The sequence below is a fragment of the Sapajus apella genome, unplaced genomic scaffold, assembly GCF_009761245.1.
Source record: "Sapajus apella isolate SASKATOON/1434 unplaced genomic scaffold, GSC_monkey_1.0 scaffold1, whole genome shotgun sequence".
Lineage (NCBI taxonomy): Eukaryota > Metazoa > Chordata > Mammalia > Primates > Cebidae > Sapajus > Sapajus apella.
The window spans coordinates 66,935,075-66,949,534 of NW_022436941.1; the positions used below are offsets into that span (position 1 = coordinate 66,935,075).

Genomic DNA, 14,460 nt, shown 5'->3' on the forward strand with positions numbered 1-14,460 from the left:
TACTGTTTCGGGAGGCTTGATTGTCTTGACTAATTCTTTGGAACATTAGGATTTTTGAACGTCAGATTTGTGTTCTTGACCAACTGATGAGGAAAAAAGTCTTTGCTAAAATTTAACATCAATTTAAGTACATCTTAAAATACATTAAAAATAATTCCTTGTTAAACAATGTTGACATTTTGGGATATACTCCAAATTAAGTTTTCTATATAACCAAAAAATAACTGTTCGATCTGTATGCCTCTTCAAACAGTAGGACAAAGTTAAAAACCAAGTACTTGGCCAGTGCCTTGTTCTAACATCTACGATATAGCTATTACTATCAAGTACAAAGACACATAAACCAATTGTTAAATTATATATTACATGTTTATTAAGAACACAACTTTTATGTAAAATTTACATTTAATGAAAAAAATCAAAAATATTTACAAAATCTTGGAAGACAGATGTGCATTGTTTTAATTACAATCCAAAGTAGTAAATAACAATCCTTAAAAACTCACATTTGTTAGAGTTGTGTTTACAAATTCTTGGTTAAAGAGGCAGCTACAAAGTTTATCACTATATATAAGCAAGAACCAGCTTGCAAGGTACATATCCCACTGAAAATCTACTGGTCTCTTTTTACACCATTAGTGGATTTTTAAAAGAAAAAAAAATCAATATAAACTCATATGGCTTCAACATTGTAACCTGTACCCAATACTTGGTATGAAGACTGTGGCATATTAAGAAAGTGCTGAAGTTTAACCATTTCACTACTTTGTACATTTTTAGGTAATACTTGATTAAAAACAAACACGGTGAGAACAGTGTCTGAATTCCGATAATAAAATATTAACTGCTCAATAAAAGCAGTTTGATTGCAAAGCAGATTACAGTTAGAATTCTGGTAAGGGACTGCAATTGGCATTTAAAAGAGCACAATGTAAGAGTTAGAAATTCTAATTTTGCTCACTATTTAGTAAAGGTTAGCATTTTCGCAAATTATCTTATGTGTCGCTTTAGTCAAATCTAAATTTAGAATTGGGCTAACATTGAATATATATAAAAAAAAGCACATACTGTGTTATATATTGCTAAAGAGTAGATTTTCTGCTGTATTTAGTATAGCAAGATGTTACATAAATGTCTAGTAATAGGGGTTTTATTTTCTGTGAAGCTTAATGGAAGAATTAGTGATTTTATTTAAATTATGTATAACACAATTTATCACTTCTACTAGGAAAATAAAGGACATTCATATTTATATTATAAATGAAATTCCCATTTGTAAATTACGAAACCTTTTCCAAAATATTTTATTTCTTTAATTAATCAAGATGTGCTATTAAAGTTAGGTTTCTTACTAACTTTTAGTATTGGTAGTTTATTTTTAGAAATGTTTAATCAAATACATCACTTCAAATAATTTCCCTATTTTTACCAAGAAGAAATTAAGAATTAAAATGTACAAATTGGTAATTTTTCCGATTTTTGAAATAAAAACAAATGGCAGTGCTTCTCCTTCTGTTTTAAAAATTAATCTTCTATAAAATGTAGTCCTCACAAAATACCATAAAACTCATGTTCACAAAACAATCAGTAAATGTGTAAATTTTCAATGATAAAGTGTCAAGGAAAATGCTAAACTGAAAGTTAAAATACCAGTTACTAATTTAGCACTATAGTTTTTAGAATTTGTCTGTTTCAAAATTTATACACTTTTGATGAAGTTAACATAAAGTATCTGAAGGTAATTTTTTCTCCTGTAAACACATGCCATTGGGTTTATTTTCTCTTTCTAGTGGCTACAGTGTATCACCAAAGAAGTGAGCCAGGATTCTTAAGTAACCCTTTATGACTCTGAATTCCCTTCCCAATTGCAGGCCAAAAGTATTTACAAAAATTGCAAATATTTTATAAAAGTGATTGACCACTGTAAGATTCTGAACAGAAGCTCCAGACTAAGAAAAAAAGTGAGGCACATTAATGAACATAAACTGTATAGGCACATCTCTGGCTTATGTTATTGTTTTAAAAGGCACACATTATGCAATTCCATATAAAAATAAATTAAATCTACAGCATTAATTCATCAAAAAAAATCACAACTTCTATAAAGTTAACTGCAGAAGTAAATTTCTCTGCTGTCATTTGCAAGCTTATTTTAAAACACATTGCACTTGAGAATTTTTTTTAAATCACATAAAACATCACTTGTACTTTATTAATATGTTTATGAGAATCAAATTATAGATTTTTTGCATACAACTTGAACTCTGGTCTGATTACCTTATGGCACATAACTCAATTTGATTGAGTGTTCTGAGTTAACATTACCCAAAACGAGAATTCATGTTCTATTTGTATCCACTGAATATCAAACTTACAAAATTTCAAAGCTATCTCTAACTCTAAAAATTTATGGAAAGCTAAATTACTTTGTGCTTGCTCTCCTGAAATTTTAGGCCTGATATTACACTATAACCCCTTTTTTCAACATAGACACCGGAAATAATTTAAAAATTAAGCCTATAAAAACTTCATTTTTTCTGAGAATCTGAATAAATGTGCTTCCTGAATATTGCAGTTGATCATTTACAACACAGAGAATCATTTCAGTACTATTTCTTTAAACGACTCACTTTAAAAGTGCGATTTAATGTTTGTAGTCAGCTCTCAAATATGTATAAGTTTGAAAGACATCATACAAGTCAAAATAGTGTTTGGAAAGAACAGATAATGCAGAATGGCAGGTTTGTGCTCCCCGGAGCCAAACCACTTTCCCATGTCCATCAACAATCCGCCAGGTATCGTCCTGAAAAACACCAAGCAGACCTTCACAATTAACAATTTCAAATGCACTCTAAGGACATTTTCCATTGTGGTTATCAATACAAAAATCTAGTTCCCATCTGCTATTTACAATATGTTAGAATCAGATCACAGGTGTTCGGCTATATTGACCATAAGTACTCTCTCTCCCAGGAGTGTCTCTACCTGGCACCTTGTACCAAGGGTTAAAGAAAAAATTTCCATGCCTTTAGATTATAAATTGCTTGACAGTTTTTCAGTAACTGTTAGAATATAAATGTTTCCCATGTACATTAAAAAGTTTAAAATCTTCTAACTTACCAGTGGCAAACCGCTTCTTTATTAAGGAAAGCCTATAGCCAGTGCCTACAAGTTCGAAATCTACTCCTGAAAGGGTACTTCCCTCACTGAGGAATTGCACTGCAAGTGTCGTGGGTTTACTAGGGCCTTCTGAAAGATCAAATTTTGCTCGGAGGGAGCCAGAACCTACAAAGAAAAGAATAAAGAATTTACACAGGATAAAATACATTTCACACAAAATAGAATCAAACGAGCATGTAAGCTAAACTATTATCAGTCCTGTGCTACATTCATGAGACGTGCACAGTGAACAAACCATTATCCAGTTTCCAAATCAGGTTTTTTTCAGTGCATATGAATTTTAATTAAGAAAATAACCCATGCTTTTCTTTGACTCAATACTAATCTTCAGAGACATTTATTAATGGATTCCTATTCTATATGCATGTTGAGGTGAGTCAAAAGAGAAGAAGGAAGTAATTGAGGACAGCCCAGAGAAAAACGCTAGGAGGGATATAAGTGGCATAAAGTAAAAAAAGAATGTTGAATACCAGATCATGGGAGTGGAAGAAGTAAAGATGGAAAGGTAACTATGGTTGGGAAGAGTTGTATAACACTGCTATTTTCTATTCACTTTTTAAAATTTTACTGGTCTAACATAAAGCTAAGTAGGTATTTCTGAGGTGTTTTGTTTTTGGTATCCCCACTTATTCAGTATACCTGTCTAACGGAATGGCAGGAAGAGTAAACCAAAAATTAAAATGAATATAATCAGTGCTGTAAAGGAGTTCTGAGGAGCTACAGACACAAAGCACCTATCTCAGCTGAAAATTATAAATGGTGGTGGGGGATGATGGTGTGTATTTTAGGCAGAAGTTACCAAAGGTAGAGAGACAGAGCATGATGTATTTAAGAAAATTGCATCTGTATCACATTAGCTGGAGAACAGGATACAAGTAGAGGGGAGTGGCAGATGAGATTGGAGTGGCAGCACAGGCCAGGCCATGGTAAGAAATTTATGATGTAACCATGGGGAATCACCAAAGATAAGAAAGACAAGAACATTTCAGATTAGTGTCTTAAAAGGGAAGAGAAGCACAAGATGGAAGGTTGGGAGACCAACTGCAAGTCAAAACAGTTTAGAACTCTAGATGTCAGGAATGGGGGATCTGAACTAGGGCTAAGGAAAAGGAAAGATACTAAGAAAGTTATTTGAAAGCTATTTAGGAGTTGGAATCAAAAAGTGAGAAGGGAGGAGTCTAGGAGGGTTCCCAGTTTTCTGGGTAGAGCAAATGGACAGAAATGCTAGGTACTAGCAGTAAGATCCTGTAATCTCCTGCACAGAAGTTTAACACTACACAGATAAACGTAAACAAGATGTCACAACACCGACCCAACTTGTATTATTGTGCTTGGTCACTGTAGATCAGTAGTGGAGATGAACAGCATGCTGCCTTATTCTTCATTACTGTCCAGGCCCTCAAACTTTTTCAATTCTTGATAAGCAATTTGGTTGTACGAAAGTTCTACCATAGGCCAAGAGCAACAACCTTAACAATCACCTTAAAAATATTTCTTGTCCCTCTTCTGAGTACAGAGTCAGTAACAGAAAACAGATTTCTATTTTACAGTATTGAGTCTGGCTCTGTCACCCAGGCTGGAGTGCAGTGGCACAATCTCAGCTCACTGCAACCTCCGCCTCCCGGGTTTAAGTGATTCTCCTACCTCAGCTCCTGAGTAGCTGGGACTACTGGTGCGCACCACCACGCCCAGCTAATTTTTGTATTTTTAGTAGAGATGGAGTTTCACCATATTGGCCAGGCTGGTCTCGCACTCCTGACCTCATGATCCACCCACCTCAGCCTCCCAAAGTGCTGGGATCACAGGCATGAGCCATCGTACCAGATATATTTTACAGCATTCTTATTTGGATATTTATTTCTTTTTTTGAGACAGGGTCCCTCGAAGGACCAGGATGGAATGCAGTGGTGCAATCTTGACTCACTGCAAGCTCTGCCTCCCAGGTTCAAGCCATTCTCATGCCTCAGCCTCTTGAGTAACTGGGACTTTAGGCAAACACCACCACACTCAGCTAATTTTTGTATTTTTAGTTAGAGACAGGGTTTCGCCATGTTGTCTAGGCTGGTAACTCCTGGCTGCAAATGATCCACCTGCGTCAGCCTCCCAAAGAGCTGGGATTACAGGCATGAGCCACCATGCCTGGCCATGGATATTTCTTTTTAAAGGCTTGACTAACCACATCAGGAGCCATATTTATAAGATTTCTCCATTTCCTCACATAAATACCTGATACCTGAATAGCAGAGGGACACTTAAAATCTGGTTAGAAAACTTGTGTCTTATTTTTGAGAGAACAAATTTGTTTGTAATTATTTACAATAGTATAGTTTCATTAAATTGGGGAAGATGATATCCTTTTGTCTTTCTAACTGGTTATAAACCCTTAATGCAAATACGATTGCTGGTTTACTTCAAATTAAACTAGGAATTTCAGCTTGGCTCACAAAAAACTATGTATTAATGGCTAGGATTAAAGTCAAATGTAGTTGGCCAGCTGAAAATGGGCAACCTGTAAGTACTAAGCAGCAAAAAGGAAACTGCAGATTTGCTTGGTTATCTCACCCAACGTATGGCTCTCCAGTAAAAGTCTATCTAATTGGAGACTAGGCACTGGGCGTGGTGGCTCACGCCTGTTATCCCAGCACTCTGGGAGGCCGAGGCGGGCAGATCACCTGAGGTCAGGAGTTTAAGACCAGCCCGGCCAACGTGGCAAAACCCCATCTCTACTAAAAATACAAAAATTAGCTGGGTGTGGTGGTAGGCCTGTAATCCCAGCTACTCGGGAGGCTGAGGCAAGAGAATTGCTTGAGCCTGGAAGGCAGAGGTTGCAGTGAGCCAAGATCCTGCCATGCACTCCAACCTGGGCAACAGAGCAAGACTCCATCTAAAAAAAAAAATAACCTGAAACAACAATAAGAAAAGTTATTGGAGACTAAAATTAGGCATTCAAAGAGGACAGAAGAATTCTCTTTTAAGAGAAAATAAAACTATTTAATGTTAAAGACTTAGCTATCCTGATAATTATATCCTTATTATAAGTTGAGTTATAGAAGTGATCAGCAAGCAGAGCCTTTTCCTCAGCATTATGAACACAAACAGATGCAGACTTAGTGAGAGAAAGCATAACTTGCTTTTCCTTAAAATAATCATGGGAAAATTGAAGGCTGTTGATGGTTAGCTTTAATAAGGGGAAATGGCCAGGAGAAAGGTTCTTTTAGAGAAATGGAGAAGGCAAGGGGGCTTTTGTTTTTGAGACAGAGTCTCATTCCATCACCCATGCTGGCAGTGGCACAATCTCAGCTCACTGCCACCTCCACCTCCTTGGGTTCAAGTGATTCTTATGCTTAAGTCCCCCAATTAGCTGCAATTACAGGTGTGAATCACCACGCCCAGTTAATATTTGCATTTTTAGTAGAGATGGGGTTTCACCATGTTGGCCAGGCTGGCCTTGAACTCCTGACTTCAAGTTATCCACCCACCTCAGCCTCCCAAAGTGCTGGGATTACAAACATGAGCCACTGCACTGGGACAGCAAGGAAACTTTTTAAAAGCCTGGAATCTTATAGATGATTTCTGGGAGGTCAGGAGAATCCCAGTAATAGAATGTTTAACTAAACTGTGTTAAATCAGTTTCAATTAGTTATCAGGTTACCTATGTGGGACAGATAGTTCTATTTCTTTAAATTTATTATTTTCTCTTAATGTTCGTATGTAATATAAGAAGTATTTACATAATGTTTATGAAGTTATGGCAAAAGAAATTCTTTTTCTTACACAGAACACAATCTAGAGGAAATGTGTTCTGAATCTCAGCTGTTCTATTCCTATTAAAGGTATTAACTTCCACCTAGTGGTCAGTTCTAGAACTGAAGGCAAGAAATTCCAGGAGGAAATTACATAAACATGCCTTTAAAAAAATCCATTTTGGGTGACACAATTTTATAAACAAAAAAGGACGCACACACTTACCTCCATTTTCTGATTTTTCTGAAATACTGGATAATTTCCAAAAGGCTTTCATTTGTTCTGCATTCCTGCAATAAAAACCGGTTATCTTCAGGTTTTGTGCTAGGATAGTACCTGATACATGGATGGGACCTCAATAAGTAAGTGTATTTTAAATATTTTCACAACAAATATAGTGCTAAGTTTAAGTAGTATTAACTGGTGAAAATGTTTATGATACAGTATAAATAAATATAATGCTGTATCTTTTTCAATTAATGAAAGTTTACCAAATTATGTAATTCTTCTCATTCCTATTGGCTAGAGAAAGTAAAATGGAATGTGTATAGGGATCAGTACCTTCATTAGTCAAGGAAGACACGTTATTAAACAAAGTAACTATAAATATAGAGTGGTTAGAGTCTATCCTAATACTAACAGAGGGGACAAGAGAAGTGGTTAAGAGATGGGAGTAACTATTAAACACTAATTAGACAGGTGTTCCTGTTCCTAGAGATATGCCAGATGCTATATTTAATCCATAAAAAAATTATCTGTATTTTTTAAATGGGAAAAAAAAGATGTTTAGAGAGGTCAAGCACTTTGTCTAATGGTAAAGTTAGCATGGAATCATTCAAATCTGAGTGGTGTAAAACTAGTTTTGTTGATTCTGGATTAAGATTACGATGGTTTGACTAGTAAAATGAACTGCATCTTTTAAAGCACGGTTTCTATGGGAAAAGGCACTAAAACTTTTTAAAGTTCTAAGAAGACTTACAGAACCTGGGTTCTAGAAGTTTGGGATTACAACAAAAATTTAGTGGGAATCCAGAAATACATGTTTAACTTACCATATTGCAGGGGGAAGGGACTGCATGTTTGTTACTCCTCCATCCACTGGTACTACCACCTGTATGTTGGAAAGCACACTAGGTGTCACCATAGCTTCTGGATTGTATTTATAATCCACTCTAACATCTGTGGTGTTAGCACTACATTTCCAGTATGTTGCAAGATTCAGAGGAGTGGACCGAATACCATTTGATGACACCTTTAAAGAGAAAAAAACAATTGTTTTTGGCCTGAAAAGTTAACAAGTCATGTTAGCAACATGGACTATAGGTCCACAGAATTGAAAATAGCTAATGAGGGGACTATCTGTTGGCAGAGTAAAGCAGACCCATCTCAAAGGAGTAAGGTCACTCTCAATGTGTGGACCTACTACAACCTACATCAAAATTGCTAAGTTACTTGTTTACAATGCATACTGTATTCCCTTAGCTCCAACTGCAGAAAATCTGATTCAACGGCTTGGGGACTGGGCCCGGAAATCAGCATTTTATCAAGGAATTCTTATTTATGCATGTAAAGTATGAGAATTTTCAAACATTCAACACAGAATTCAAAGATTCTTCATGAATTGTAAGAATTCAGATTTAGAACACTGAGAAAAAAGGTCACTATACAGTACCACAAGCCTGGAATTAGAATACTTCCAACCTCAAATGTTTAACTTTAATCACGTGACTCACAGTAAATGGTATAATTCCTTCAAATTCTTAAGCTCCTTGTCCAACAACTCCTTTTAAAGGAGACCTACTCTGACCGCTGTTTAAATTTACACTGAAAATTGTATTTTCAATCTTCCTTACCTTAGTCTACACTTTTTTTTTCCCCATATCATAACTAACACAGAATTTTATTTTCTAACACAGAATGTTATTATTATTATTTTGAGGCAGGGTCCCAATCTGTTGCCCAGGCTGGAATGCAGTGGCATGCTCAAGGCTCACTGCAGCCTCAACCTCCTGGGCTCAAGCAATCCTCCTGCCTCAGCCTCCCTACTAACTGGGACTACAGGCATATGCCACCACACCTGGATAATTTTATAGTTTTTGTAGAGATGGAGTTTCTTTATATTGCTCAGACTGCTCTTCAACTCCTGGGCTCAAACAATCCTCTTGCCTCGGCCTCTCAAAGTGCTGGGATTACAGGCAAGAGCTACCATGTCTAGCCCATAGAATATCACTTATCTTTACTGTCTCCCTGTCCTACTCCCAGCAATTACATGCAATGAATAATACCTAACTGTTGAATAAATGAACACCTGTCAGAAACTTTAAATCAATTTCAGTGGCAGCACTTTTTTACTCTTTAAGTATTTATTTTCTAGAAACATAGCCATTTTAATAAAATTACCCTATTAAAGACTCAAACAATAGAGAAATATAAAGTAGGAAATTTATCCCTTGCAATTTTTGTTCCCACAGTTACCATCCTGCCAGACTCTTTAGGCATATGCAAACACAGACCCATGCCATTCTTTTTAATGGCTATAGTAATTCATTTAATTTCTTCCTCTGCTGATGTGTATGTACTTAGGTGGTTCCTAAACAATGCTACAGTGAATATCCTTTGTGCCGTGTCTTCACCCAACTGTGTATTTCTGAAGATTTCTTTAAGTGGAATTGTTGAATTAAAGGCTACATCTTTCAACAATCTAACAGAAGTGCCTTCTAAGAGGTTTTACTTGCACCCAATTAACAAGTAATCATACCCTTCTTGATACTGGATAAAGCAATCTTTCATTTTTGTAAATCTGATGGGCTAAAACTGATACCACATTGTTGTCTCAGTATTTACTGCTCTCATTACTATTGACATGGAGCATCTTTCCATAGGTTATCTGTCTATTGAGTTATTTGCCTGTTACTTGCAAATTTATAAGGGCTCTTTATTACCCTTTGTCCATCTTATGTGTCATAAATACTTTTCCCTCAGATTAAATACTGATTGTGTTTAAGGGTTTAACCAAATATTTTATACACACACACACATTTATTTGTCAAATATCTCATTTTCTTTTTACATGGCTTCTGGGTTTCATATCATACTTAGGTCTTCTGCACTTCAAGATTAAAGTATGTAATAAATATTTATTACATATATACACACACAGAGAGATAAATATATGGTTGTCCCCAGTATACTTGGGGGGTTGGTTCCAGGACCCCTGTATATATACAAATCTGTGCATACTCAAGTCCCGTAGTTAGTCCTGTGGAATCCACAAGTAGAAAAAGTTGGCCCTCTGTTTATACCTGGGTTTTGCATCCCACAATTACTGTATTTTCTATCAGTGTTTGGTTGAAAAGAATCCTCGTATAAGTGGACCTGTTTAGATCCTTGTTTAAGTGTCAAGTGTATCTTCGCCCATGACTTTATTTTAGTACATTTATGGTTTATTATTATTAAACGTTTGATACACACGGATTTTATTTTGGCTAAAAGTATAAGTTAGGGATTCAGCTTAATTTTTTTCCCAAGTGTCTAGCTTGCTATCCTCAATATCATTTATTGAAAAATTCATCATGTGCACATTGCCTTGAAACGCTACTATGTCATAAGCAATTTTCCATTTATTCTTAGACCTGTTTCTGGATACTCTATTTCATTCATCTGGCCATCTACTGCTGCATTAGTTTCAAACGATTTTAAATACTGTTGCCTTATAATAAGCTTTCCCATTAAAGCTAAAATATTACTCCACTTTACTGTTTAAAACATTTCTTGCCAGGAGCAGTGGCTTGTGCCCGTAATCCCAGTCACTCAGGGGGCTAAGGCTGGAAGACTGCTTGAGCCCAGGAGTTTGGGGCTGCAGTGAGATATGATCATGCTACTCTACCCTGAGCAAGAGAACGAGACTCTGTCTATTTAAAATAAAAAATTCTTGACTTATTCTCCTAAGCTTTATTCTTCCAGAGAACTTGAAATGACTGTCAAGCCTCCAAATACAAACACATAACTCTACAGGGTTTCTGATCAGGATTACATTAAATGTATAAGTTAATTGAGAATTAGCTAAATTTTTACAACATGAATCTTCCCATATTCAAGTCACTAGAGACTGTGTTATGTTTCTTCCTCATTGTTTTATTGTAAGTATTTTTCTCTACCAGTTTTTCTAATTGGTTTTGAAAGTTATTAATTTTTATATTAATTTCTGCCGACCACCCTATTAAATGCCCTTATGTCAAACAGTTCTTCAGTTGGTTCTCTTGACTCTTCCAGGAATATATCACCTGTAAGCAGTAATAATTTTGGTTCCACTTTCTCAGTATTTATTACTGCTTATTTTATTCTCTTACCTAACTGTACTAGCTAACATATCCAGAAAACTCTTATATATTAACAGATCTACTAATGGGCATTAAGATACACTAATGGGTATCTTTGCCATTCCTAACTTTGATTGATTACTTTGGGAGTTTCATTGTTAAGACTGATACTGCTGGTCTTTCAAGGTTAAGGACAAGTTTACGCATGGATATTTACTCAGTATTTTAAACATGAATAAACAGTGAATTTTACCAAACTGGTCAAAATCTCCACTGCCTTACAGATTTTCTAATTTCAAAACATCCCTGAATTTCTGGAAAAAAAAACAAAACTGACTTGGCTATGACATACTTGTTCATTTAATTATATGCTAGATTCCAACTGTTAATATATTAATTTAGAATGTTTGCAAGGACATGACACTCACCTGATACTTTAACACATCTACATTATAATAAGAAGCAGCTGGATTTTGCTCTGACAGCTTCTTGAGGTAGACAGTAACAGCTTGCATGTTCATCCAAAAATCTTTTGTGTTGCAATCACATTGTGATGGATCACTACATGTATAACAAATATATTTGTTATTTTATTTCACTTATTTTTATCTTTTGCCTCTGTGTAGTAATTTGGTAACCTGGGAAAAAAACTAGTAGAAATAAACCAAGAGGTAGAATGAAGGAAAATTAGATCAGGGGATGAAGAAGGAAACATAGTAGAAGCTTGCTTGAAAGATGAGAAGATGGAGAGATAGAAAAGAATCTTAAAATAACTATTAGCACCACTGAAAATAAAATAAAAAGATAGCAGATGGGTAATTAATAAAAATAAATAATTTTGGTACTGTTTTCAAATTGAATACTATTATTTCAAAGAAGGGAAAAACAATTTTTTTTGAGACAGGATCTAGCTGTCACCCAGGCTGGAGTGCAGTGACACAATCTCGGCTCACTGCAACCTCTGCCTCCCAGGCTCAGGCGATTCTCCCACTTCAGCCTACCAAGTAGCTGGGACTACAGACATGCACCATCGCGCCCAGCTAATTTTTCTACTTGTTTTTTTTGGTAGAGATGGGTTTTTGCCATGTTGCCCAGGTTGGTTTCAAACTCCTGAGCTCAAAGAGATCCACCTGCCTCAGCCTCCCAAAGTGTTGGGATTACAGCAGTGAGCCACTGTGTATGGCAGGAAAAAATTCTTAAAAAGATATTTCAATCTTTAAAACAAAAAGTACACAAACCTGAACACAAGCTGTGCATTTGGAAGAATCTGCTCTAGTCTGCTGATATTTTTCACCCTGAAGCACAACACAGCTGGAGTGGGATTGCTGGTGAAGGCTTTAATAATTCCACTTGGAAATGACATTGTCATGTCACCAGTGATCTTCACAATACACCTAAAATGGGGATTTTTAAAGAAGTGTTTAAATAAAATGCTTTAATCTCCACCACACACACACACACACACACACACACACACACAGTGTGTATATATATCCTTTATCATAATTATAAATTATCTTTTCAATATAATTATTTAAAATTATGTACATGAAATGGTATATTCATCTAGCATCATCGTTTCCTGGAAATGCAAGCACTTGGAGAATGTTCCTTCACTCTTTTGTGATAACCATTCCCTGCCTGACCTGTGAGGATGTTGCTTTTCTTATAATGCTATCCCTAGTTGTAGCTATTTTTCTCTTCCAAATCCCACAAAGCATTGGGCCTGGTGATGGTAGATGTCCCCCTTGCTCCTCATTGCTTCTTCCAACTCTCTATTCAACCGGGTTCCATTAGTAATCCTATCACATTCCCAAATCTGTTAACTCTTTTCTTGGTCTTTTCATAGCTTCCCCTTTTATCTCTAACCTGCAATAGTCCTTCTGCCCACTCTTAGCTGATGACTGTGCTCTGAATTTTATTGAGGAAATAAAAAAATGACTTGTTCATACTCTCACTAGTAAATCTACCTAACTTTTTATCCATATCTTCTGCCTTCCATACTGTTTCAACAGATAATCAATTTCTGCACCTCAGGCCAATCCCAGCAATTCTGTACTGGAACTCATTTCCTTTTTTTTTTTTAATATATTTTATTGCACTTTAGGTTCTAGGGTACATGTGCAGAACATGTAGGATTGTTGCACAGGTACATACATGGCAATGTGGTTTGCTGCCTCCATCCCCCCATCACCTATATTTGCATTTTTCCCCATGTTATCCCTCTCCAATCTCCCTACCTCTCACTGTCCATCCCCTATTCCCCCGCAACAGGCCCAGTGTGTGATGCTCCCCTCCCTGTGTCCATGTGTTCTCATTGTTCAACACCTGCCTATGAGTGAGAACATGTGGTGTTTGATTTTCTGTTCTTATGTCAGTTTACCAGAACTCACTTCCTCTTATACACTGAAGGACTTCATTCATGTGATTGATCCCCTCTTTTTTCTGCAGGTCCAATTTTTTCTGTAAATACTGTTTCTTTCATTAGCACATATATATGCTGACATATATATCATATTCAAAAAAACACAAAAACGAAAATAAATAATACCGTCCTTTGATTTCACCACCTCACTCCTGCTACCATTCCACTTCTCTGCTCTCACTTAGAGCAAAACATCCTGAAATAACTGCATCTGTTCTTTCCAAATATAGTTGTCTAGACTGTATCAGCTTCAGCTCCTGAACTCCCTCAAAGCACACTTTCATCTCCATTATGCCACTAAAATCTCTCTTGTGAATGTCACTAATGACTTTCCATATTGTCAATGGTCAATTTTTCTTGACCTGTCAGGCAGTATCAGATATAGTTTCATATATGCCATCAACAAATGATTTATTCACTTAGTTTCTAGACACGGATCTATTAGTCCTCTCCTCACCTCTCTTGCTGCTTGCTCTCTCAAATTCCTTTGTTAGATCATTCTCATCTTCCTATTTTCCAAACACTGGAGGAAATCAAGACTTAGTTTTCAGATCTCTTTTCTAGCTACTCCTTAAGGCCACTAACTTTGAGTATTATCTACAAACTAATTAATTACATTACCAAATATTTTATCTCTAGCCTAGACTTACTTCTTGAACTCCAGAATCATGTATCCAAGCATCAACTCAACATTTCCACTAAGATGGTTTAAACTTCAAACTTAGCATTTGAAGTTCAACCTCCAACAAATCTTGACAATTCCATTTTCAAAATATATTCAGAATCTCATTA

General features: G+C 36.0%; 1 protein-coding gene across 8 annotated transcripts in view; it reads right to left on the reverse strand.

The window, feature by feature from the left end:
• Positions 1-350: 350 nt before the first annotated feature.
• The window catches only part of FCHO2 (FCH and mu domain containing endocytic adaptor 2), a 130,801-nt gene continuing 116,691 nt past the window's right edge, over positions 351-14,460 (reverse strand). For 6 of the 8 annotated variants that reach the window (XM_032278690.1, XM_032278648.1, XM_032278656.1 and 3 more), the window contains 6 exons: positions 12,482-12,637; positions 11,672-11,804; positions 7,977-8,176; positions 7,150-7,214; positions 3,121-3,285; positions 351-2,803 (listed from right to left, as the gene is read on the reverse strand). In XM_032278690.1, the coding sequence (XP_032134581.1) occupies positions 2,781-2,803; positions 3,121-3,285; positions 7,150-7,214; positions 7,977-8,176; positions 11,672-11,804; positions 12,482-12,637 (742 nt within the window). In that variant the 3' untranslated portion in view covers positions 351-2,780. Of the gene's footprint in view, positions 2,804-3,120; positions 3,286-7,149; positions 7,215-7,976; positions 8,177-11,671; positions 11,894-12,481; positions 12,638-14,460 lie in introns of those variants that run through there. The other 2 variants (XM_032278700.1, XM_032278681.1) reach the window with 2 other exon arrangements.